Below are 23,389 nucleotides of genomic sequence, written 5' to 3'. Positions count from 1 at the left end.
TGCCTGTCCTTTCCCTCTCTGGCACCTTTTGCAGTGGGTGTATCCATCCCTGTCCATCCTAAACTGTCTTCAGGCCCTGAAGCTGCACAGGGCTGAACCTATTAATGTGTCTTGTCAAGTGGAATGGTACTGAAGCCAGAGTTGGTGCTGAGGCAAGGAAGCCTATGGGCTGAAAGGCAAAACTTTATAGGCATCAGACTGTAGGAAGCATAGAAGATGGGTTTTTTGAGGAATTTTTGTTGTTGTTTGATCAGTTTCAAATGTACACATCAGGAAAAACACAGGTATGAGGAAAACTGGTAAATTTTCAATTGGCTTTATATTAGTAAAAAATGCATTATTTATGGTAATCTATATACAGATGAACTGAATTGTGACTCTGGTCCAAAGGTTTCATGAAAATATTATTAGGAAACTCAAACAGTAAGTTCTACCTAGGAAGACAGTCAAACTTTTTAGCTATGTTCTGTATTTTTGCAATAGTTGCATGCACAATCCACATTAACACAATATCAATGTTGCTAACACCCTATCAGTGTCCTATGTGGAGATATGCTATTCCACTGAGTGATAGCAGTTTTGTTTGTGCCTTTTAAGTCATAACTTTTCCTGGTGCTCTATTGATTTATTAGGTTATGAACATGTGCCAGCAAATCTTGCATTTTGAATAAGTTTTAAATTTCCTAGCTATTTCCAAATTATTATACTGTTCTTTAGTGGAATGAATTTAAGTCTGGGCATCAAGTTCCATGTTATTCTAGATCTAAAGCTGCAGCAGTAGCACTACAAGTGCATAGTTATCAGAAATTAGGCTTCAAGAATAGTCTGTTTATTTACCTCTGCTGTATCTTTCCACTTCTGCACCTTAGCTTCATTCTTTGGCTGATTAAAAACTGATTGATTTTGTGAGGAAATGTAATTTTTTAGACTTCTATTGACTTCTCAAGTGCAAAATTCTCATTGAAAGGTTGCAGAACTCAGCACATAGCATTTATAAGTAAATAAAAGTTTAAATCCCAAAAAATAAACACCTTCCCACAAAAAAAAAACCATTTTGGTAAAAAAAAAATAGCAACTATGTGGCTGTGTTGGCTTTGTTAGAAACACAGTTTACAGAAGAGAGAATAAGGAGCTGCAGTCAAAGATAGCAGTAGGAACAGTCATACTGTGTGTGCATTGTAATGGCAAGAACCTTGAGTGCAATGTTGCAAGCTTTAGCACTGCTTCATTTCCAAATACCCATCTTTCTATCAAGAAAAGTCTGTGGAAGCACCAAAATATTGAATGAAGTTGGGACCAAAGATAGGACCAAAAAAAAAATAGGTGTTTTTTTTTTTTTTATCTTTCATGATGCATATGAAAGAGTGGCTTTATAAAATTATTATATCTTGTATGGCCAGGATATTGGCCCTGCTTCTAATCTAAACATATTTCTTCAAGACTGGTTTAGATTTTTTTCATTTTGTTTATTTGTTTTTACTTAAAAAATGTATTTCTCCAGCCCTAAATGAGGCTTTGGAAAGACACTTTGACAGAATTTGGTTAAAATTTTATTCATACTAATAGTTTCTTTCCGTTTTTTCTCTTTAGGGAGAACAAGGCCCTCCGGGTCCCTATGGTCCTGCAGGACCCTCTGGCATTGGAGAGCCAGGACCCAAGGTAACTCTCAGAATATGTTTGTTAAATGATAGCTAGGGCTAGTCATTTTTTTTAAATGAAATTTCTCATCTACAGTTTTAACAAAGTTGAGCTTTTATCACCTAAATGTAAAACTGTATGACATGTTTTTGTATTAACATAGGATAGAGATAAATTACTTACTTTTCCAGCAGCTCTTGAATTTTGTGATGATCTTATTGATAGAAGTAATAAATAATGCCATTTAAATGAGTGTTAACTGTGTGATATAATTTTGAAGCACTAGCAGATGCTTGCACTAATCAGTAAACCACACTTCAAGGTATACAAATGCATTTCAGTCACTGTCATATATGGCCAAGTGAGAGATTTGCCATGTCATCCACTAGGGAACAGATATTCTTACAAGATTCTTTCATGCAGCATTTCTTTCCTCCATCTCATTTTACTGCAAAAGACTAGAAGGTAGAATCAGTATTGGAAAAGTCATGTCTGCCTATGCTGGCCAGCCAGATCTTCTCATGGAAAACTACAAAAGCACCTGCATAGGAAACATGATTCCTTAATTTACATGAGTTTTGTCAGAGACCTGCATCTCAGAGTCAGACAAGAAATGTAAATTGGGCAGAACTAGACCTCACTCTAGTTCTAGTGCTGAATCTCTGGTGTAGCTTTCTGCCATCTTTTCCCAATGGTTTGGATCCAAAAGTCACGGTCTAACACACTTTTTGCTTTTAGTGCTCTAACTTGTACATTCATTGAATTCCTGCATATTTCCTGTGGGGCAGACCCCAGAACACAGAGAGGGTTTATGAGCTCAGAAACCAGTATTTTGCCATGCAAAAGGAACAACACTTGGTCTTTCCAGAAGGAAAAGTAGTTTATGGAGACAAAATATCACCCCCTTTACTGCTTTATCTTTACTTCTTCGTAGAAAGATAAAAATCTCTGTGCCCTTATCCTTGAAGCACACAGTCCTCAGTAAACTGGAGAAATTGTGAAGATTATGATGCCTTGTAAGAAGATGGAGAAACTGTACAGCTCCTGGAGTTCCCATGCAATCCCATATTCCACTGAAGCAGATTTCAATTCAAGTATCTAGATAGAGGCTACAGTGAGCATTCCTCACACCTGAGCATTCCTGCTTTGGTGCTGCAGCCAAATTTAGTCTGAGTTAACTCCCTCATCCCTGTCATCTATTAGACTTTGCAATTTTAAGCAGTTACCCCTATGTCTTGAGTGCTGAAATGCAATCTAGTGTTTCAAGTACTAATAGAAAGATACTTACAAATGTTTCTAGAACATCATGAATTTTTTTTTTTTCCTTTAGGAGAAGTTGCACATTAGATTTCAAGTCTTTGTGGTGATGCCATTAAATCATCAATATATAAATGTTATGCTCTTCAAAAGTACCAAGCTGAATTAGGATTGAACTTTCTAATTTTCTTTTTCACAAGGGTGCTGAAGGTCGAGAAGGTAGAATTGGATTGCGAGGACCTCCTGGAATTGGTGAGCCAGGATTACCTGTAAGTCAGTGATATATACATTGGGAATTTAAATGCAACAAAATAAGTCTTAGTGAGTGTAATTGGTTGTCAGTAGTTGTATTGGCTACTGATTCCATAACTGCCGTGTAGCTAGTCTGGAGCAGCACAGGCTATTCCAGCCCAATACATCAATAGCTGCCTGTGGCTTGTCCAAGCAGGAGAATAAAACCACATCCAAGTCAGTTTTGGGAAAATAAATTATATATATATATATATATATGTATACGTACTCCTACTTGTTTAAATTGATGATAATCCTTAAAAATTGTCTACATTAAGAAGACGAAAATAAAAGAAATGAAATATCCCTCAACTCTTATGTGTAATCAAGAACAAGGACCCAAATTACATGCTTTTAATTATATCTTTATATTTTGAATTACAGAACTTTGGCAAGCTCTTGATTTAATACTCAATGGCTGCTTTTTCTTCCTGAACTGTATAAAATGTATGGTCATCTTGTTCATATAAAGCCACAAATGTAGATGGGTGTTAGATTAATTCCAGTGTTTTTGAAAGTTACTTTGCATTTGTGAAAGACTTTTTCTCACAAAAATATGTGGAAACTTTTTGTTTAATCAAGATCATCCTTAAAAAATACTTAGGAGCTTTAAAAATTGAAAGTTAGCTGAGTTTTGCAAGAGAACAGAAAGTGTTAGAAAAATACTTATTTCTCTATTTGTTTAAATCAAAATTAACATTCTCTAGTGTTGCCTATATAACCTGTGATTATGTACAAAAAACATGTTCAAATTGGTGATTTTTATTGTGAAAACCATGAAAATATGTAGAATTATAGGGAATACATTTCACTGTAATACTAATTCTTTTATAAATAAATCTGCAGATTCATTTGAGTTGTAAGAGTACAGCCTTTGGACATTAATTATGTAATTCACAGGAATACAGCTTACTCCATTCAGCTTATTCCATTCAGCTTATCCACATGAATTGGCTTGTTCCATTCCAAATGACCCAACTAATGGTTGCTACAGTTCATTTAAATAGCTTGGGCTCAGTCAGATATTGTGGAAGCATTTTCACTTACCAATGTCGTAAATGTTGCAAAATCCTGTACTAGCAAATTGCAGAAGTTTTCTATAAAAAATTGAACTGCTGGTATACTTTGAATATATATATGTTTTTTCTTTTCAGGGACCACCTGGCCCTCCTGGTTCACCAGGTGAAAAAGGTTCAACTGGACAGGGCATTCAAGGAGATAAGGTAGTTTTATGGAAGTTACTTTCTTTAACATTATGGACCAAATTTGAAGTAGTGTCTAAGTTATTTAAGGCCACTGATAGTTCCATTAGTATAAAATTCTGGATGATGGATCTTGGTTTTCTGAATTACTGTGCTCCCAGAATATCCCACTGATCTCAGAAATTCTATCCAGGTAATTACAAAAAAAATTTGTACAGTCCCCTCTACCAGTAGTAAGTTAATGATTTTCTTATTTATGTGTTTACTGAGAGAACTTCTTTTGATAGCACTAGTGAGACAAATTGTCTTCCAAGAAATGACTGAGCTATTTGTGTTCTGTATTGGAAAAAGATATCCAGCAGCTGCTTTCATTTTGCCTTACCATTTTGGGAAACTGAAAGATGAGTTGGATGAGTCTCTGTGGACAGTTATCTCATTTAGGATGTTTGCTAGATTAATACATGTCAACTTCTTAAAAATATGTACAAAAAATAAAAAAATTATGAATAAATCACAACTGAGTTTCCCATCAAAATTTATCCCTCTGTCTTAGTGGCTTCAAGATTCTCTAGAGCCTTAAATTACTAAGCCGAGATTTTTCTTCCTTTTATGGAAAAGGCATCAATCACATCCTTGCACTCAATTCTGAACTATCTCTCTGACTAGGGAGCATATTGCCGTGTTTTCAAAATCTAACTTCCTTCCTCCTAGTATTTAATTTTCTCCTTTTGAAGTCCTATGTTCAAAAACACGAGTGCATATGAAGTCTGTTATGAATTGTAACCCATTTCTTTTCTCTAATTTGGTAATTCCATTGATTAGTTTTCTAGTTAGTTTGTAAAGGAATACTTTTTTCCTCATTATGCATATTGTGATGAGCAGTTTGTCTAGGACAGTGTTCTTTACAAGTTCCTAAATACAAGTTTCAAAACTGTCATCAATTTACAGGGTGAAAAAGGCTCTGATGGTGCCCCAGGTCCTCGGGGACCAAAAGGTGAACAAGTCAAAGGTGACAAGGTGAGGCATAGAGTGTATTTATAATTGTTTCTATAATCAATTATATTTATAGTTAAATGAAGATTAATTTTTTCAATACCACAACTATACAAAGGTATATTTTACCTGAATCTGAGCAGCTATGTTACACTGTTCCATGCAGCTTCATCAATGCAAGTAGCTGATCCTGTTAATGTTAACTTTTGAGCACTGTATTCTATGCAGCTGGGAGTATGAGGGAAGAAGTGTACTTTTTTTTCCCTCCTAAAATAATTTCAGAAATATTCTATTTGAAATATTTTAATTTTTAGATAAATATTAAAATGCAAAAATCCCTATGTCATCTAATCTAATGGGCCTGGAACAGGCAAAGAAATACTGATATTTTTAAGTTTTTGATATACTCTGCAGCTGCTGTGTTTACATTTGCGAGTTTTACTTCTGATTGTTGTGCAAGAAACTGTCTGTATTTCTGTACAAGAAAATCTTTAATCTCAGTATGTAAAGATGAGCTATGGATCCTTCTAATAATAAAATTAAAGGTGTGGTCATCCAATATTATAAAGGAGATAGAGTTTGTAGTGAAGAAGGGGCATTATTTTTGTTAGATCAGTTTTCATAGGCAGAGGTCCAGATATTCCAAACACATTTAATTCAGATAGAAGCAGCAGACTTCAAGATAATACAGCTTGAGGACTGCTGCTCTGTGTTTGGTTTAAATATGTTAATCAGATAGTATGGACCATTGCAATTTAGTTATTGGAAATACCTTTTCTGTAGGGTGACCAAGGCGAGGTAGGACCACAGGGCCCACCAGGACCACCAGGACCAAGCCAGCAAGGAAGGCAGGTAAGTCTACATTTTGGACATGTAATGAGCATTTGCATAAAGTTTTTATTTTATATTTTATCAGAGCTCTAATTTTAATTTAAAGACATTAAAAATCTCATTGTGATCTTTCATTTTTAAAAATATCAAACTAGTTTTTAAGAAAAACTTCTAAATACAACTGATTTTGACTGATTTGAATGGTCTTAGAATCAAGCAAATGTAAATTTGGTCTAATCTGCATAATAATTTGCATAGGAGGTAAATCAGATAGCATTGCTTTGGCAGTGATATATTGTACATAAAAATTTTACAAGGCTAAGTACCTACCAATCCTGAATGTCAAACCCTTTGAAACTTGAACATACCCTTTAGCAGTTGGATAAACTGAAACATTCCAAAAGATCTTCTGGGTTCTGTTAATTTTGGAAGGAAGATTTCTTATAAAGATAAGATAAAATTGTTATTAACTGAAAGATGGGCATGTGATGATTTTCAGATGTGGGAGAGTGTAATGCACTAAAACTCACTTATTTTGCTTTATAGGGTGCACAGGGTCCACCAGGAAACCCTGGGCCAAAAGGCTCTCAAGGTTCTGGTTGGCCAGGACCAAAGGTAATGGTTCAGAAATTGTTTTTTAAAAGCAGCATTGTCATGTAACAGTATCTTTTCCAGGCTTTTCAAAAATGTGTTTTATGAGAAGAAAATGTAGCTTTATTTGAGATAATAATTCCTTTTGAATCTTAGAGAGAAAGCCATCCACATTATCAAGATCTTCCCCAAATGGAATATATGGCTTCTGCCTGCTTAGGACTAGCCCTTAGCCTTTGTGAATATGAACTTCTGTTTCTAAAGGAACACATGTTTTTAAAAGGATCTTTCAGACATCTTTGTGTCTAATGAGTTTGGTGCCACATATCTGCTGTGTTCAATTAAATCATTTTACCAAACAGTTTAGCTTTAGTTCAGTGATGGGTTTGAGACTTCAGGATAATCCCACCACACCTTCAGCCTGGCCTTCAGCCTTTGATGGTCATCGTGAGAAAGAACCAAAACCAAAGACAGAAAGACTGGGACAGAGAAAAGAGCTGAAGTGTACTTAGTTGACCCTGCACTACAGAAGGAGGGAAAGCAGTAAGAGAACACAAAAGTGAGGAAAACAATTACTGCTGTCAAAGCCCAGGCCTCTAATGGTGCACTGTCAGGTGAACACTGTCAGACGAGGAAAGGGGAATTGCTGAAATATGACAGGACCAAATGCAATGAACTGTAAATCAGAAGTGTGCTTAGTAATCACCTTAATTTGTGAAGGGAAGATATTAGTTACTGTAGAAAAAGCATGAGAAAAGCAGTCATTTTATTCTGGGTATAATTTTGGCATGTAAGCAGCAGTTAAAGCAGCAATATTTAATGTTAATGTAGAGAAAAATAGGTACGTGTGAAACGTGTTATGTGGTAGGCCAGTTCTCTTCAGGTGATAAAGCAAAATTGAAAAATGCAATTCCTACCTCTTTAACTGTTTAGAACTACAGGAAGAAAGACTTATGAGGCTAAAACTTTTTCTTAAGCAGGACCTCTGTTTTTTCTTTATTTGGACTCATTTTTCATTCAGGGACCAAAGAGTTTTTGATATAGTCCTGTAAAGTAAAAAATAAAATGTATTGAAGGCTAAGGAATAAAGTTGGAGTGATTCCCTTCGACTTTCTGCCCACTGCAGGGTTAAATAAAATAGATGCAGTCCTACAATTTCCAGGGGATTTTAAAGAACATAATTTTCCAGTTGGAATCTTGACCACTTAGGATCATAGAATTGTAGAATGTCATCACATCCACCTCTGTGTGTAAGCAGCTAATTAAATTGTGCAAGTAGTCAATGAAGCTAAACTGTGTTTCTCTATTAAACTAAAGACTTTTTGTTGCTAGGGTGAACCAGGTAAACCTGGACAAAAAGGAGAACCAGGACTTCCAGGAATTAGCTCATCAGGACTTAAAGTGAGCTTGCTTTTATTTTTAATTGTTCTTTACATGGTCTTTTAATTCTTCCACTAATTGCTGATAAACCAAGTAGAAGATTTTTTGGTATAAATTAACTGTGGTCAAAATAAGAAGGAATTTCAGTGAGTGTTGTAAAAGCATTGCTACTACCATAACTGCAACAAAGTTTTCCCCTAATCTTTTCTAAACTAGTGGGGTCTTTCCAGGGCCTGTCAGAAAGGTTGCTAACTCTGTCCCCCTGATTTTTCTGATGGAGAAAAAAACCCCAGTCTTTGTGACAACAGCGTTGTCAGTGTTACTGCCTGTGTGTTGGAAGAGATGTAAAAAACTTAAAGCTTTGGCTTCAGATGCCATTTTAAAGACTTTTAACCATATCTTTAATGACTTAAGTTGGGCTTCCAAAATCAGGTAAGGTGGCACAGAGATCTTAAAGATTTTTTCTTGGATCATGAAAGAAATGTTTGGCAGGACTGCTTCCTATGAATTCTTTCAATTCTTTCTGGTAAATGCTAAAAGTAATGCCTTGGTCAATTTGTACAAATGATGAGGGGTTAGTGTCCAGTCATTTATTGGACATTTTTGGTTGATCATCCTTTAAATCCCAGATGTTTCACTTATCAAGTAAATTATATTCATATAGCATTGTTATTGTGCACAGACTAACAAACAGTATTCAGTCATGGTTTTATTTACTGAATAAATACAAATTTATTTAATACAAGTCCAAGATTTACGAAATAGGTGGGGAACTTGGAGAGAAATTTCAAATACTTACTTTATGGGTATTAAAAATTATTGTCTCTATAGAGTATTTAACTTACTGGAAATAACAACTTTTATTTTAGGAAAAATATTGTTTATCTTTAATTAATATTTTCACAAACTATGTTGGATCCATTTTACGGAATAAATGATTTTTTAAATAGGCAGATGTAACAATTTTTTCTTCTTTAAGGGAGCTACAGGTCTTCCAGGAACCCCAGGAGAGAAGGGGGTGAAGGGGGAGACAGGGTTGACAGGGAAAAAGGTAAGGAAATATATTTTACCACATGTGGGAGGTGTACTAAAAGGGTGATGCAGGAAGAACAGAATATTTGCAGGTTTGCAGTGGAGTTCACCCTTGAGGAAAGCATATGCCAATACTTCTGCCAGGGATAAGGGACTGTGTGAGATGTGTCCAACAAACTCTACTAACAGTGGTTACCAACTGAATGAGCAAACGAGCTGCAGGCAAGCAACCCTGGCTTTTGTGGGCAATTGAATACTGTTCCATGTCACAATCTCCTTGGAGAGCAGACAGCTCATGTCTTTAGCCTGTTCCTCATGGCCTGCTCAGGTCTTTCCTGACACTGAGAAGTAATGCTGCATCAGTGGGACTTAGGGCATCTCACAGGGTGCTGGCTGTGGCTGCAAGCTGCCAGCTGTGGTGCAGGAACCTGCACAAACAGCTGAACCCAGGGCTGTTTGTTCTCAAGGGAAACTCTGAGGATCTAGGAGAAACTCCACCACATTTGGAAAAAGAAGCATAAATTCCCAATGGTGGACAGTAATTTAGAGGGGTGCAAAGCAGAGTGCCCAAAATAGTAAATTTAGAGCAAATTAAATGAAAACTTTTAATTGTACTCTTTCCAAAATTAATGAGCTGTTGAGTAAGCAAAAGTCAGTGCTTTGCATTTTTTCTGCTGAGAATCCAGGAGCCTCCAGATGACTACTATGCAGCTCATATAAGAAGGCAGCAGCTGGCTGACATGTGGAATTTGTAAACTAAACATACTTTGGTGTAGGCAAATCAGCATTTTTGACTGCGGGCTTTAAATCAGAAAATATTTGAATAGTAATAAATATTACTATTACTATTAAGAATGCAACTTCACATTTTTGTCTCCTAAAAGTGCAATACCTGTCAGACAAGCTTCAGCCTGACACAGTAAGCCTTCCACTCTGAGAAAATATGTATCATTTCTGTTGCTACTTAATTATATTTTTAAAATTTGTGTCATCCCCTGCTCAAAAAGTAAGATTCCAGTGTATCAGAAGTGCATCAGCATTAAGAGTAAATATTGGGTTAAAGTTACAGATGGTTATGCTGAGTTTTTGTTTTTTTCTCTTGCATATTGCCTGTAATCTGATGATTAATTCTGTGCTGTCACCTTTCCTGTTGTAAGCCATTGAAGGTAAAAATAGTAGCACTGAGCAGCTATCCTGGGTATTCAGGGCAGTGCACAGAACAGCTGGATGCTTGCAGTAAGTAGCATGGTGATAGTACAGCAGTTATTTGCAGGTGTGACAATGTCTCACCAAAGTGAAATCCAGACTGGCCTATCAACAACAGGCTCTGTAATATCACTTTCATCAACAGTTCAAATCAGAAATGGGTTTTAACCTCATTTTGATCTACCTTTCACTCTCTAAATTACCTACAGGTATCTCTATATACTAATCTGGCTTGTATTATGCATAAATATTTTGTAGGTAATGTTCCTTAATAGAATGTTTTGTGTGGGCTATTTTTGAGTTATTTAATGTAACGTCCCTGGCAAATATTTTCAGCCTGGATTGGCCACTGTCCATAGATTGGTCTACAATTACTTCTCAGAATTGGTCCATCAAGACATTTTCTGTTAAGTTTGCAAGCATTTCTCTTCCTCTTATAAGTATATGCATGGAATCCTTCTTCCAAAAGATTGATGCAGTTGCAAATGGCACTATTACAAATGTCTGTGAAAATAAGGAATATGAATGCAGGAGATTGTAAGGCTTTAAGAGACAGAATACTTTATTCTTCGTAGGAAAAAAAATAACCAGATATTTACTGACATTTTTGGGGAAAGTATTTATGCAAGCATTGTTTCTCATAACTCTATCAGTAAAATTAACTACATGAAAAGTAATTAATAATTTAATCTCTTTTAGGGGGAAAAGGGAGAGGCAGGTCCAAGAGGCCCAGAAGGACCCCCTGGCAAAGGACTTTTAGGTCAAAAGGTATGACTTGATGTGCATGCTGGGGAAATACTACAGACTTTTGTAAGAGTTTGGATTCTGAGCTGCTTTTTTATTCATTAAATCGTAAGTATCAGCTCTATTTTATCTGATGATTTTAAAGGATTGAAGAGAGAGAGCAATGTGTTCTGTAGCCTGAACAAGTGCAGCAAAATCAGACCGTAAACACAGAGCCTAAAGTTGATAGGGCAGTAGAGATTTCCTAAAAATTCGGTACAGAATTTTCATTAATGTTCAGAAGTTAATATGAAATTAAAGTCGGGAAAGATGTATTAGTAGAGAGACAACTTTTATCTCCCATTTCATATAATTTGGGACATTTGGGACACATTCTAGAAATGAGCAGGATTTCAGTTGGAGTGGAGCATCTAAACATCTCTTTAATTATGGGTTAATAATTATTGTTGTGGTTTGGGGTATTTCTGTCACTGCAGCTATGAATGAATCTTTGCTGTGATTGAAAAAAAGTTTGTTTTCTTCAGGGTGACCCTGGAGAAAAAGGATCTGAAGGAATGATTGGTCCTACAGGACTAAAAGGCCCAGCTGGACTAAAAGTAAGCTTGTTCTTCCATGGTAACCCTTCTCTTTGTATTTTATTAAAAAATCTATGAAGCTTATGCAGTGTAAAAATTTCTCCAGCATCTGATGCTTATAGACTTAACAGACCAAGGGGAAGGCAGAAATATTTCCATCATCTATCCTAAATGACACAGTTGTCTCAAGGAGAAAAAGAATAGTTAAAGATATAATTACATAAAGTTATGCATGAGAACTGATAAGCTAAACTAAAATTGTCCAAGTGATTCTAACCATGAGTATTTCAGAATATTTTACTTTGAATCATTAACTTTTTGTTATAATATTTTGTAATTGTTGTTCTGAATGAATTATAAGGAAATTGAAGTAATATAAGTGTTCTTGTTATTCCATTGGATTGTAAGCTGGACAGAAATTTAATTGAAACAAAAAAAAAGTAAAATACACAGTTCAACCAATAGTTATTTAAAACATAGAACTTAGAACAGTTTTCATAAGAACAATATGTTGATTTAAGTATTTTTTACAGTATTGCTTGTGTTGCAGGTAGATCTATATTGTAGCTGTTTTTAGTTCAGAAAGTCAAACTGTCTGTTTAGGTCTACGTTATACCATTTTGTAACAGGGTGATCGTGGAGAGACAGGACCCCCTGGTGTACCTGGAGCATCTGTTTGGGGACCTCCTGGACCAAAGGTGACTATCTGACACATATTTCCTAGAGACCAGAGATTGGAAATTTCAAGTGTACATGTATGTCAAAATTAAAATAATCTGATTTAAGGAACTTAAAATTCCTTGTAGTAGGAACAAAAATACTGAATTTCAGAAATAGAGACTAAAAACTATTAAAAATTAAGAGCCAATGTTAGAGGCCAGGGCCTTTAATAGCAGGCTGAACTTGGTACATAATATTTCCCCCTGAAGCCATTTGTTTAAAAAAACCCAAAAGCTTACTAGATTTCTGTTTTGGTTGGGTCCCTCCTGTGAATTTAATCAGTTTGAAGTTGTTTTTTTTTTCCAAATTTGCCATGCTTTTTGCTTCTTATAATATGGCATTAAACTCCTGCCAGAATATGTTTATGTATAGTTCTAGGGTGTTATATGCTGAATTTTTTTTTCTGAGGAGTGTTTGTGTGTCACTTCCAAATGAACAGCTGGCCCGTATGTCCTACTTGAAATGAAATTACATATACAAGATAGCTAGGGCTACATCCATCTCATTTTGTCTATGGAAAGAATGTACTTGAAATAACTGGGACTTGTCCTGCTCTGTAAAATAGGCGGATTCAGCAAAAAAAGATAAATTTGAAAGTTTTAAAAATATTTGAAAATTCAGTGCTATTTAAATAATAAAGTACTTTTGTTACTTAAATTATTCTTGTTATAAAATTCAGTGATGTTTAAGTAATAAAGTACTCTTGTTACTTAAATAATTCTTGTTATAATATGTCAGGTAACTTCAACTTTAGTTGACATTTTTCACCTTTGGTGTTAGTTTTTAGAGTCAGGGAATCACTAATGCTGATTGTATCATTCTGAAGCAATACCACCCCCATTTTTCTTCTTCCTTAAAAATAGATGTGCCTTGCCCGACAAATACAAGGGACAGTATGATATATACAATATATATGACATATACAGTCTGGCAATAGGACATCACAGAGGGATATGATGTGTTTTGGACTTGCTTGTGCATGGAGGAAAAAGAAAGACAAAAATGCAAAATGCTCAGGGTTATATTCTACGTGGTTATATTTTTACCTGGAGTGAAAATATAACCCCGTAGAAGAAAAAAAGAAGATTGTGAGGTGCCCATCTCCTATATTGGTTTCAAACTGTAATAGCCAGACAAACTTTATGTGAGGAGAATACAGGTGACATGCTAAAAGGCACAGCTTGTATGAGGACAAGTTTCATTAAATCAGTCTCCCTTCTTTGTGTTTTTCCAATTACTGTGACATTTTTAAATAGACAGTAAGGGAGTCAAGGTTGTTCATTAAGAAATTCATGCTGAAAAATAATTTTGTAAAGTTCCTTGTCTTTTTCCCTATGATTTTATTCTGTGCAGTCCGGTTCATACAACTTTCATAGCAGATGGGTCATTATCCAAAATCCAGTGAAGTCTGTGGGAGTCTTTTGAAATTCTTTACTGAATTTTAGAGCAGGGCTTATATGGGCAGTAGCTGGTGGAAAAACCCCAAGTATTTGAGTAATTATAAAATGCAAATTTTTCAAAAATATACAAAACTTTGTCTCTTCAGTTCCATCATAAGTTCTTTGATTTAAACAAATATCTACTATGTTTTGGACAGCTGATCAATAATGTAACAGGCTACAAAGGTCAGTTTTATCTTTCAGCTGTGGAAAGTACAATGATAAAAATTAATTTTGTTCCTTAAACATCCTGGTGTCTACAATTGAGAAGACAGACATGAAAATTTCTAATGCAGAGAATGTTTCTCAAAGCTTGGAGTTATTTCTGGGAGTCTGAGGTCTTTTTGGGACATCTCTAAGTATCTGAGATGGTAATTAGTGATTGCTAGAGGTCTTGCCTCCTGGGCAGCCATGGTTGCGTCCATTGGGAGTTTATTTCTTTTAAGCTACACCCACATCTGAGGACTGGAGTTTTATTTCCCTTACCAATCATTATGCTGTTACTAATATGGGGACAGTGACATTAGAAAGCTGTTTTTTCTAATATTTCTTTGTCATGGTTGCAGCTGCACAGTGGTTTTGGTAGAGCATTTAATTGCATTCCCTAGTGAATGTTTCCTGAAATGCTGCATGTTCTTCTTATTGAGTAATTGCAAATGTTTCATTGCAAATTTTAATTTTCTTAGTAAGTTCCTTAATGTGGAGTGAAACATCTGTTTCCAAAGTTTAAACACTAGAAGGAGCCAAATTCTGCTCCGTGAAGGGTTAACATAAGGAATGTGAGTTCTAAGCCTGATTGCTTTCCCGGAAAGCCACTGACAGAGCTGTTACCAAAGAGTTGTGCTGTCTAATATTTGTGGAAAACTCGAGCTTCTCCTTGAGACTTCAGACTATGGAACTTGCAATTTTGAAGTGCTGTGCCATTGCATCTATAGGCTTTCTAAGCATACTCTGTCTCAGCACTTGTCTTTGAATTTCCTTCCTGTTCTCTTTGTGCTCTGACAGATCAAGGTTATACAGCCTGATTGTGGGCAAAAGCAGGCAGGAGCCACAGGTGCATCTGGCCTCTCAAAGTGAATTATGACATTCAACCTTCATCTGAAAACTAAGGCCATCAATTTATTTCTCAAGGTAGAACAAGCTCTTTTACACAGCTGGGGAGAAACAGAAGTGTGAAAGAGGTCAGAATGAAGGTAGTGAAACCTTCATCTAGAAATGCTGGTTTCATGTTACCTAGCTCAAAAATTGTCTCTGTAAGAAAGAACCTAATACTTTTCCGTAAAACTTTTGAAGTTAAAACTGAATATAGATAATAAAATTCTGAATTTGTTTCTTTTTGCATAGGGGGATCCAGGATTTAAGGGACCACCAGGAGATGATGGACGTCCTGGAAATTCAATAATGGGACCAACGGTAGGAGTTTTTAGACAAAAGATAAAAAGTAAAGAAGCATGAGACATATGCAAAACTCCTAAGAGAATATAGACACCACTTGAACCTTTTAAGTAAAGGATTCACTAATTCTTCAACTTTTCCATCATTCCATGTTATGTCTATTTTTAAAATAAACTTCTTATCTTTACAAAGAAGAAACACAAAATTGTATAGATAACTAGTCCACTGTACCTCATCCTGCAACTTGCCATAGGAAGTCCTCATCAGGAACACAGTTCTTCAAATTCAACTCTTCCCCTCTAACACACTTTATATCATATTGTACTTCTGTCACTTGGCATCTTGGCTGCAACTTTCTTTAAGATTTCTGCCACTTCTGATAAGGGAGTATTTCAGGGAAAGGTACCATTCTTATGACCTCTTTTGCAGACTAAAATTGGGAACCTTCTTTAGACATATTTTTCCTTTCTACTTTGTCATGTCTGCATATAAAATATTCTGCTCAATTCCATCACTTCACTTTGTGGAAATATAGACAATAGACCCAAATTCAGAAATCAATTAGTGAATGTCTACCTAACACAAAATAGCTCAAAATAAAGCCACTTAATTCAATAGCTTTTGCATTATAATGTTTTAGGAATACCAGTAACGGTATTTACTCCAGGCTTGACACAGTTCTTCCAGTACCTCTACCAGAGGATGCTGAATAGAATATTGAACCATTCAGAAACTTTTATTTCTGATTTTTGAAAACTCTAAATTTCCTTTGTCTATAATATAGAAATCACTTCACTCTATTACGCTTATAAAAAGGAGTGATGAACATGACTTAATTGTGCAGTCGTTTCCTTAATCAATTAGGTTTTGATTATAATAGCTGTTTTATTTTCTTTTTAATCACCATAGATGCAAGATTTATGTATATATATTTTTGTTGTTGTTGTTTTGAAAGGGTGTACAAGCAACTATCTTTATAATATTACTTTGGAAAACTGCTTTAGTGCGGAGGCCCTTGAGCCTATTAGGGAAGCTTCTAGAATATTACCCCAGGAGAATTTACCACTGCCTTCGAGAATGCCTCACTCCTTAGGGTGAGTGAGGGGGCCTCTCCCATGATGCTCTGCAGTATTATGTTAATCTGCCCTTTCCCCATAGGTCATTGCCTTTTGCCCTGCCCTTTGTGCTACTCCCGTGCCTCCAAATGATTGGCTCCCATACTTAACCCAGGACCCTGCCCTGTTTCTTTGCATTTTGTCTCTGGGCTCCTTCAGCGTGACTCTACAATAACCCTCACTGGAGCTCTATACAGAGACCCTTTCCATCTTTCCTTGCTGACCTAGCTGTGGTGTGAGTGTGGATTGAGTGACTCTACTTGCCCAAGTGGCTTTCTCAGAAGATGCTTTCAGGAAGGTAACAGCAAACACCATCCATTTTATCACACTGCTACACTTTAGAACCTGCCCTGGAAAGGCTGGAAAAGCAGATTAATTCATTTAGCAGACTATCTGTGGCATCAGGGGCATTTACTCTCTTACCAATACACTGACTTAGAGTGAGTCACTGTGATTTTCTCTTACAGACACCACAAAACTGTGGGAAGCAGTAATCCCAGAATTGTTCCTAGGCCATCTCTTGTTTGACTGTTTAAAAAGCCTGAACAAAATAATCTGGACTGGAGAACTGTTTCTTATATAAGATTTGGCCGTAGATTTGACCTAAGTAGATTTATAGCATTTATTGTTATGCTACTAATAGCAAGCCCAGACACATGACAAAATCCCAATTCTCACAGAAGAGAATGTGTTCATATGTATTTGGTATTTACAGCAGCCTGCTGGGATTAAATGAAAACATCTGTTTGGCTGTTTTTTACTGTAGTGAAATTAGAAGTAAAAACAGATATGAACCCATGATTTATGTTTTCCTTTCTTAAATAACAATGTTATCAATCATTTCTGAAACATTTCTCATTTTATCCACAGTTTAAGATCTATCGATATTAAGAATCAGGAAAAGGTGAAATTGACTTTCCATTATAAAGCTATTTATGATCTAGAAGAATGCTGGTTTATTAATTTTTACAGAGGTGGACCAAAATTCCATCATTTGAAAATTAGGAGCCATGAAGAGACATCTTCAAGAGTTGACACAGTTTGAATCTGGTGGTCAGCTACCCCTGTTACTTCCATTTAGTGCAATACAACAGTCAGTGTCTGTTTAAAGTCCCTCAGTGAAACTGTCCTGTTGGATTCAAGAATGGATGTGATTCATACAGGAATGACCTACTATATAAAATTTCCTTAGGCATAAGGCATGCTTGGATCACTCTCCACATTTCATCTAAAGTAATTTCAGGGTTTCATCTTACTCAGCACATTGAGTCTACCTTGTCTTTCTACATTTACCTACCTGCTAGCCTAAACCTACGAGGTATAACTTTAGGAGACCCAAAGCATCTCTTCTATTTTTCTGATAGGACTAAATTGGTTAGTAAGAATACATTATTTGTGTCTATGATAGAGACATTCATGGGACAGGAGATTTTGGCCAAAAGTTTATTTTAGTTGTATATCCAACTAAAATACAAGCTGATTTGTTGTCCAGACATGGACATTGTATTCAGACAGACCAGGTGCTGAGGTCTGAGCTGCTAACTGGACTGTCTTCTTTATTTCTTGAAGTACTATATTTTTGTAATTTTACAGGCACAATGCACAATGAAGCAACAGTTTTCTGTCCCTTGTAGTTTCATTTTCCTGGTTATTTCCTTTTACTGGAGTAGACAGGGAAATATTTGTATATTTTTGTGTGATTATTCTTGAGGATATGTTATACCTATGAACATTACCAACGCTCAAATTGTTGACAACACTCTACAGCACTCTGTTGTAGAATGTATTAACATGTCTTGGTTCTGTGGGACGGAGTGAAGGGCGTGCAGCTCTCTCTGTACAGCCACAATATCCATACTGTGCTTGGGAGGGAGGTGCAGGTGGGACCTACACACATCCATGAGGATTTCCCATTGCTGGTGCTGCCACCTGAGCATCTACAGTACAGACCAGCAGCATACCCTCAGAGATGCCTCAAAGCAGCATGTTTTCTTCCTGGGTTCTGTGAACAGTCTATTTCAAGCTCATCTAATTTTCTCATAAAATGTCAGGAAAACTCTCACTGGGGTGAGGAAAGAGGAAAAGTTTGCTATTTGCTTCTTGTCTGGCCATGAAAGGAAGCATTGAGGTTTTGCAGATGCACAAACCTTTAGTGGGAGTCAATGGAAGGGTCAACAGAAGGAGGGATTGTCTCTTGATAAGAGAGCATTTTAGACTGCTCTTTTTCTTGTAACTGTTGTATTTTTTTATTTTCCTACTTTCCCTTATAGAATGAGTTTTTGCTTTACTGTACAAGAGAACCAATGTGATTACTTGGAAATGCAAAATGTGCCCATATAACTTAAGGCTGACATATCATGTTTCAGTATTCTGAATTCAGTTCTTATTGCTCAGACTTACCCCTAAGCCGATAAAAAGTTTGGTTTTGAAAATAAATTTAACTTTGTATGGGCTGAATACAAAGTCAATGCTCTGGAAATTTCTCTCTGCAACAACAAATCCAGGAATTAGCAATTTCCTAATAAGAAATCTTATTCTTCTAAAATCTTAATTAATTCAATTGAAACGACAATAAAAAAAGCAATAAAAATATCAATTCCTGTGGATTTTGGTGAATTTCAAATTTTGTGAATGAATTTTAAGAGCTGGTAGCTGCTATTCTGTATTTCCAAAAAAAATTTAAATAGCTTCCTTCCATATTTGTTAATATTCTTTGCACTGTGATAGTCCAGTAGTGGCATGATTTCTGACTCCCTGTTTTGTGTTTAGGGGCACCCAGGACTGCCTGGACCACCTGGACCTGAAGGACCAAAAGCTGATAAAGGTGACAAAGGTGAAGCTGTAAGTAGAGTTTTAATTCTGTACTTTGTGTTCAAAAAAACCAAACCAAACAAACAAAACAAAATTACTATGTGACAACACAATATTTAGTTGCTTAGATTTAGGTACCTAAGTGCAGTTAATCAACCTTTAGCTAATTTAAATGTATCATGGGTATTTTGAAGCCCTTTGCTACGTACAGTACCAGTTGCATAAGCAGTTGTAACTGGATATAAATGGTTCTCATTTCATTGTCCTGAAAGGGATACCATGTAATTCCATAAAAATCTTTATGGCTGCTCATACGTGTTTAAATATAATCACTGTTTTGAATTATTTTTCTGCCTCCCTTTTCTTTACTCTTCTCTGATCAAGATTTCTAATACCATCTGCTTGACCAAATTTTGCTGTTCCAGTTCCTTGGATTTTCAGCTGTTTTTCATACTGGGCAGTTAAATCCTCTAATTTGAAGATTTTTCACCTCTCGCTTTTCTGATGGAATTCTTCAGAAGGAATTAATATCTGAGTGAGCTAGCACATTCTATTACAAGGACACATCATCCTAAATTTCAGTCACTTAAAACCACATAGACATGTTTGACCAGCCTCTCCCTTTTCCACTAGAAAGTAGAAATACTGTTGCCGTCCTTCAACCACCACATGTCAAACTTCCACTAGCACTATTTTCTTTATGTGGCTAACCCAGCTTTATTTCTAACTACAACCCTCCCAAGCACTCCCAAATGCACTGAGGTGGGACATGAGTGCTTCCAAGCTCCTACTCAGCTCCAATTTCCTGTCATTCAAACTGATGCTGAGAAGGTCCTTTGGGATTGGAATTATTACCTGAGGCATTCACTCAGAGCTCCTGGTGTAATGCCATGTACCTGACATGTTTCATGTTGTGTAATGTGCAAAGGTTCTGTTGTGCTGTCTCATGGTAACATCTTTCCCCTGCCATTCTGTGCCCCATGAGCTGGAAAGGCCAACTTAATAAAGCACTGTCAGACATGGACAAGATTTATGTGGCTAAGTAGGTAGCGGGGTGGGTCAAAGCCATCTGCCCGATGAATGCTGAAAAGGAGCCTGGGAATGCCTCCAGCAGTATGAAAGGCAGCTGAGGGGGCAGATCAATTGAGCAGGGAGTTCAGGAGAGCACACAAGTACACACAAATATGTTAGGCTTACCTAACCCTTAAATTTAGATGGGTTAGCTCTGGTATTTCAGTTTCTAATGCTTGCAGCATATGAATCATGGAACAATGTCTGCTTTCTCACTGTTTTCCTTGAGCTGAGAACAAAGTTCTTAAGTCAAGAGTTTTACTTTTTTCCACCAATCTGAGTCTTTTTAGGCTTCCTCCTGGGACTGAGAATGGCTGTTGCTCACTACACATCAGAAATGTGAAGAAATTCTCTTCTTTGTTGAAAAACACAAGTACCTTAAGACAACTGCTGACATGCTTTATTTCTCTGCTGTACCAGGGACCTCCAGGACCAGTAGGCCCTGCAGGACCAGAAGGACCAAAAGGCGTGGGAGATGCTGGGCCAAAGGTATTTGTCCAATGGTAGACCAATGCACCTGACTTGTAAACAAGGTAGACATCTTCCAAAAAATGCATTGGATAAGGACAACAAATATATGACAAAATGCTGCATTCTCATCTCCCACTTTTCGTTTCTGTTAGAAGAAAAGCTTGTGATAGACTTTTCTGATGTGACAGAAACTAGTTCTCACTTTATCCTCAGACTGGATACAAATTTGCAGGTTTTCCATACATCCAAAGCCACTGATAAAGGAATTTGAAGTACAACACTGAAACTCGTCCAGGTTTTTCCATATGACACAAAATAGCTAAAGTCTTATGAAACTATAAGCAGTATGTAACTCACCTAAAAAGTCACATAGTAATTGTTATGTTATAAAAAGTTGGAAAAAGAGACTTAAGACTAGAATCATACAACAAATTGCTTTAAAATATCCCAGAGTGGTTTTATTAATGATTTCCTCATTGCATATGTGAAATAAAAAACAGGCAGCCTGTTGCAGAAAGAAGGAAAAGAAATATTGCCCAAACAAGTTTTTTCCCAAACAGAAGGAACTTTCAACTTCTGTTCTCTGAACAGGAGAATTTACATTTAAAATAAACTGCAAAAACTTCTCAAAAACATCCACAATAAAGGAAAAATGGAAGGACATTCATTCTTATAATAACTTGACTTTAGAATTACCACAGGATGGTCCCAAATGGCATTGAGATCTGGGAAACCTGGCTTTATGCTTCTCTTTTGAATTAATGCCTTTTAATACAAGGCATTTCACATCAAGTAATGCAAGAACTAAAAGTGATTTCAGTTATATTATTCAATATAAATTTACAAAAAATGACTAAACTGATTAGATTTTTCTGTATAAGACTATCTTTCCCAATAGAAATATCAGGATTGCTATAATGTAGTCTTATAATACATGATTCTTGATACTACAGAAGAACGTTTCATCAAAATCCTAGAATCTTGTATGAAATTATCAAGGCAGATATTGATAAAGATTTAACTTATGACTTCAGGATGTCTAGGGGTATCATTACATCTGAATTGTTCCTTGCTTCCTAAATGCATTCTGCAAAAGGAATTGAAAAGTCACATTATCGAAAAAGATGGTCTCCCACTATGATGCCATGGTTGAAGGATTATGAAGTCCAGAAGTGTATATCACAACTTTAGTGGGAATAGAGGGGAGTAATAGAAATAAATTTTAGTTAAATCCAAAATGGAAATAAATAATTTCCTTTTTTCAAGTGAAAGGAAACCACTAAAATACTTGCAGTGAAATTTTTCACAACTAGAAATTTTAAAATCAGTGTTTGTGGCTGTGTTTCTGAAAAGTATCACAAATATACAGCTATACAGAAATATACTTAGAAAAATCATGGTGCCTGTTTTGTATCAGAGGTTCAAAAGTGAGTCACAAGTCCATTCTGTTCTTACAACCATGAATTTGTGTAATTGCTGGGACAAGAAACTCTTCAGCTGTATAATTATCAGAAAAGTTCCAGCCTAGATCATGAATGATGGAAGTACAGTATGGACTCATGAAAATGCATTGGGGATGAAGGGGTAAAAGGTGTAAAGTAAAAGTAAATATGCCCACTTTTTGCAGTGGTGAACATGGCATCTAGTCTTGAAGTTATTCTTAAATCACTCTAAGTCTTGTAATAAAATGACATCTATATTTAATTAAATCATAGGGTAGCTGTTATATGGCCTTAGGCTGAGACAGGGAGATTCAGATTAGATATTAGAAAAAAGTTTTTCACTGGTAGGGTCGTCAAGCACTGGAATAGTTTGCCTGGGGAGGTGATGGAGTTACCATTCCTAGAAGTATTTAAGAGGTGTCTGGATCTGGCACTGGGTGATGTTCAGTGGTTATGAGGTTACTGTGCTACTGCCAGGTTGACATTCAGACTTGATGGACTTGGCTATAAGTAATGTTAATCATTGCTAGTTGAAGAGAGCTGTTCATATTCCTTTATAAAGACATCAAATCCTTATTTGTTGGTCCCTTCTCCAACCATGAACAGCATAAAATGTATCACCATTCCTCAAGATGTGTGGAGTGAATTCTATTCATGGTGCTAGTAAAGGGGGTTTATTGGTAGCATCTTTTTGTGAGAGGATGGGATCTGTGTTGTATTAGTGGAAATTATAAATTAATAAATTTGACAAAAGGCCTGTGGTACCGTGACCCAGACTTGACTAAGCCAAGGTGAAATAGCTGAGACCAGGATGTGAGTTTCTAATAATTTCATTATATTTAATATTACTAATAGTACAATTGAATGTCTAGTAATAGATTCTCTTATCCTTACCTTAGGCAAAACCAAACTGATGAATAGTTCTCACTATTCTTGTGTTTCCTGACAATTCCAGGTCAGATCAGGTTTGCCATATAAACTAAAAGTATCTTATTTCCATCAAGTCATGTCCATTGTCACAAAAATTGTCAGAATTAGGTAGTTTGAATCTAAGGTCCAAGTTACTGAAAAACAGAACCCTGCAGAGTAGCTGTCTTTGCAAGTAACACAACACAATTAGGGCAAATCATGCTTACACCAAATTTTGTATGAAAATTTTTCATGGATCTACGTGTTTTATTTGTG

At 36.1% G+C, this 23,389-nt stretch overlaps 1 protein-coding gene across 3 annotated transcripts in view; it reads left to right on the top strand.

Annotated features, from left to right (window-relative positions):
- Positions 1-23,389, top strand: part of COL28A1 (collagen type XXVIII alpha 1 chain) — a 70,435-nt gene that overhangs the window by 27,640 nt on the left and 19,406 nt on the right. For all 3 annotated transcript variants that reach the window (XM_059843645.1, XM_059843634.1, XM_059843624.1), the window contains 14 exons: positions 1,591-1,659; positions 3,096-3,164; positions 4,341-4,409; positions 5,337-5,405; positions 6,165-6,233; positions 6,759-6,827; positions 8,136-8,204; positions 9,163-9,234; positions 11,121-11,189; positions 11,690-11,761; positions 12,370-12,438; positions 15,244-15,312; positions 19,179-19,250; positions 20,712-20,780. In XM_059843645.1, coding sequence (XP_059699628.1) covers positions 1,591-1,659; positions 3,096-3,164; positions 4,341-4,409; positions 5,337-5,405; positions 6,165-6,233; positions 6,759-6,827; positions 8,136-8,204; positions 9,163-9,234; positions 11,121-11,189; positions 11,690-11,761; positions 12,370-12,438; positions 15,244-15,312; positions 19,179-19,250; positions 20,712-20,780 — 975 coding nt within the window. The remainder of the gene's footprint in view (positions 1-1,590; positions 1,660-3,095; positions 3,165-4,340; positions 4,410-5,336; positions 5,406-6,164; positions 6,234-6,758; positions 6,828-8,135; positions 8,205-9,162; positions 9,235-11,120; positions 11,190-11,689; positions 11,762-12,369; positions 12,439-15,243; positions 15,313-19,178; positions 19,251-20,711; positions 20,781-23,389) is intronic.

The sequence above is a fragment of the Haemorhous mexicanus genome, chromosome 1, assembly GCF_027477595.1.
Source record: "Haemorhous mexicanus isolate bHaeMex1 chromosome 1, bHaeMex1.pri, whole genome shotgun sequence".
Lineage (NCBI taxonomy): Eukaryota > Metazoa > Chordata > Aves > Passeriformes > Fringillidae > Haemorhous > Haemorhous mexicanus.
This window is presented reverse-complemented; position numbering and strand designations above follow the sequence as displayed.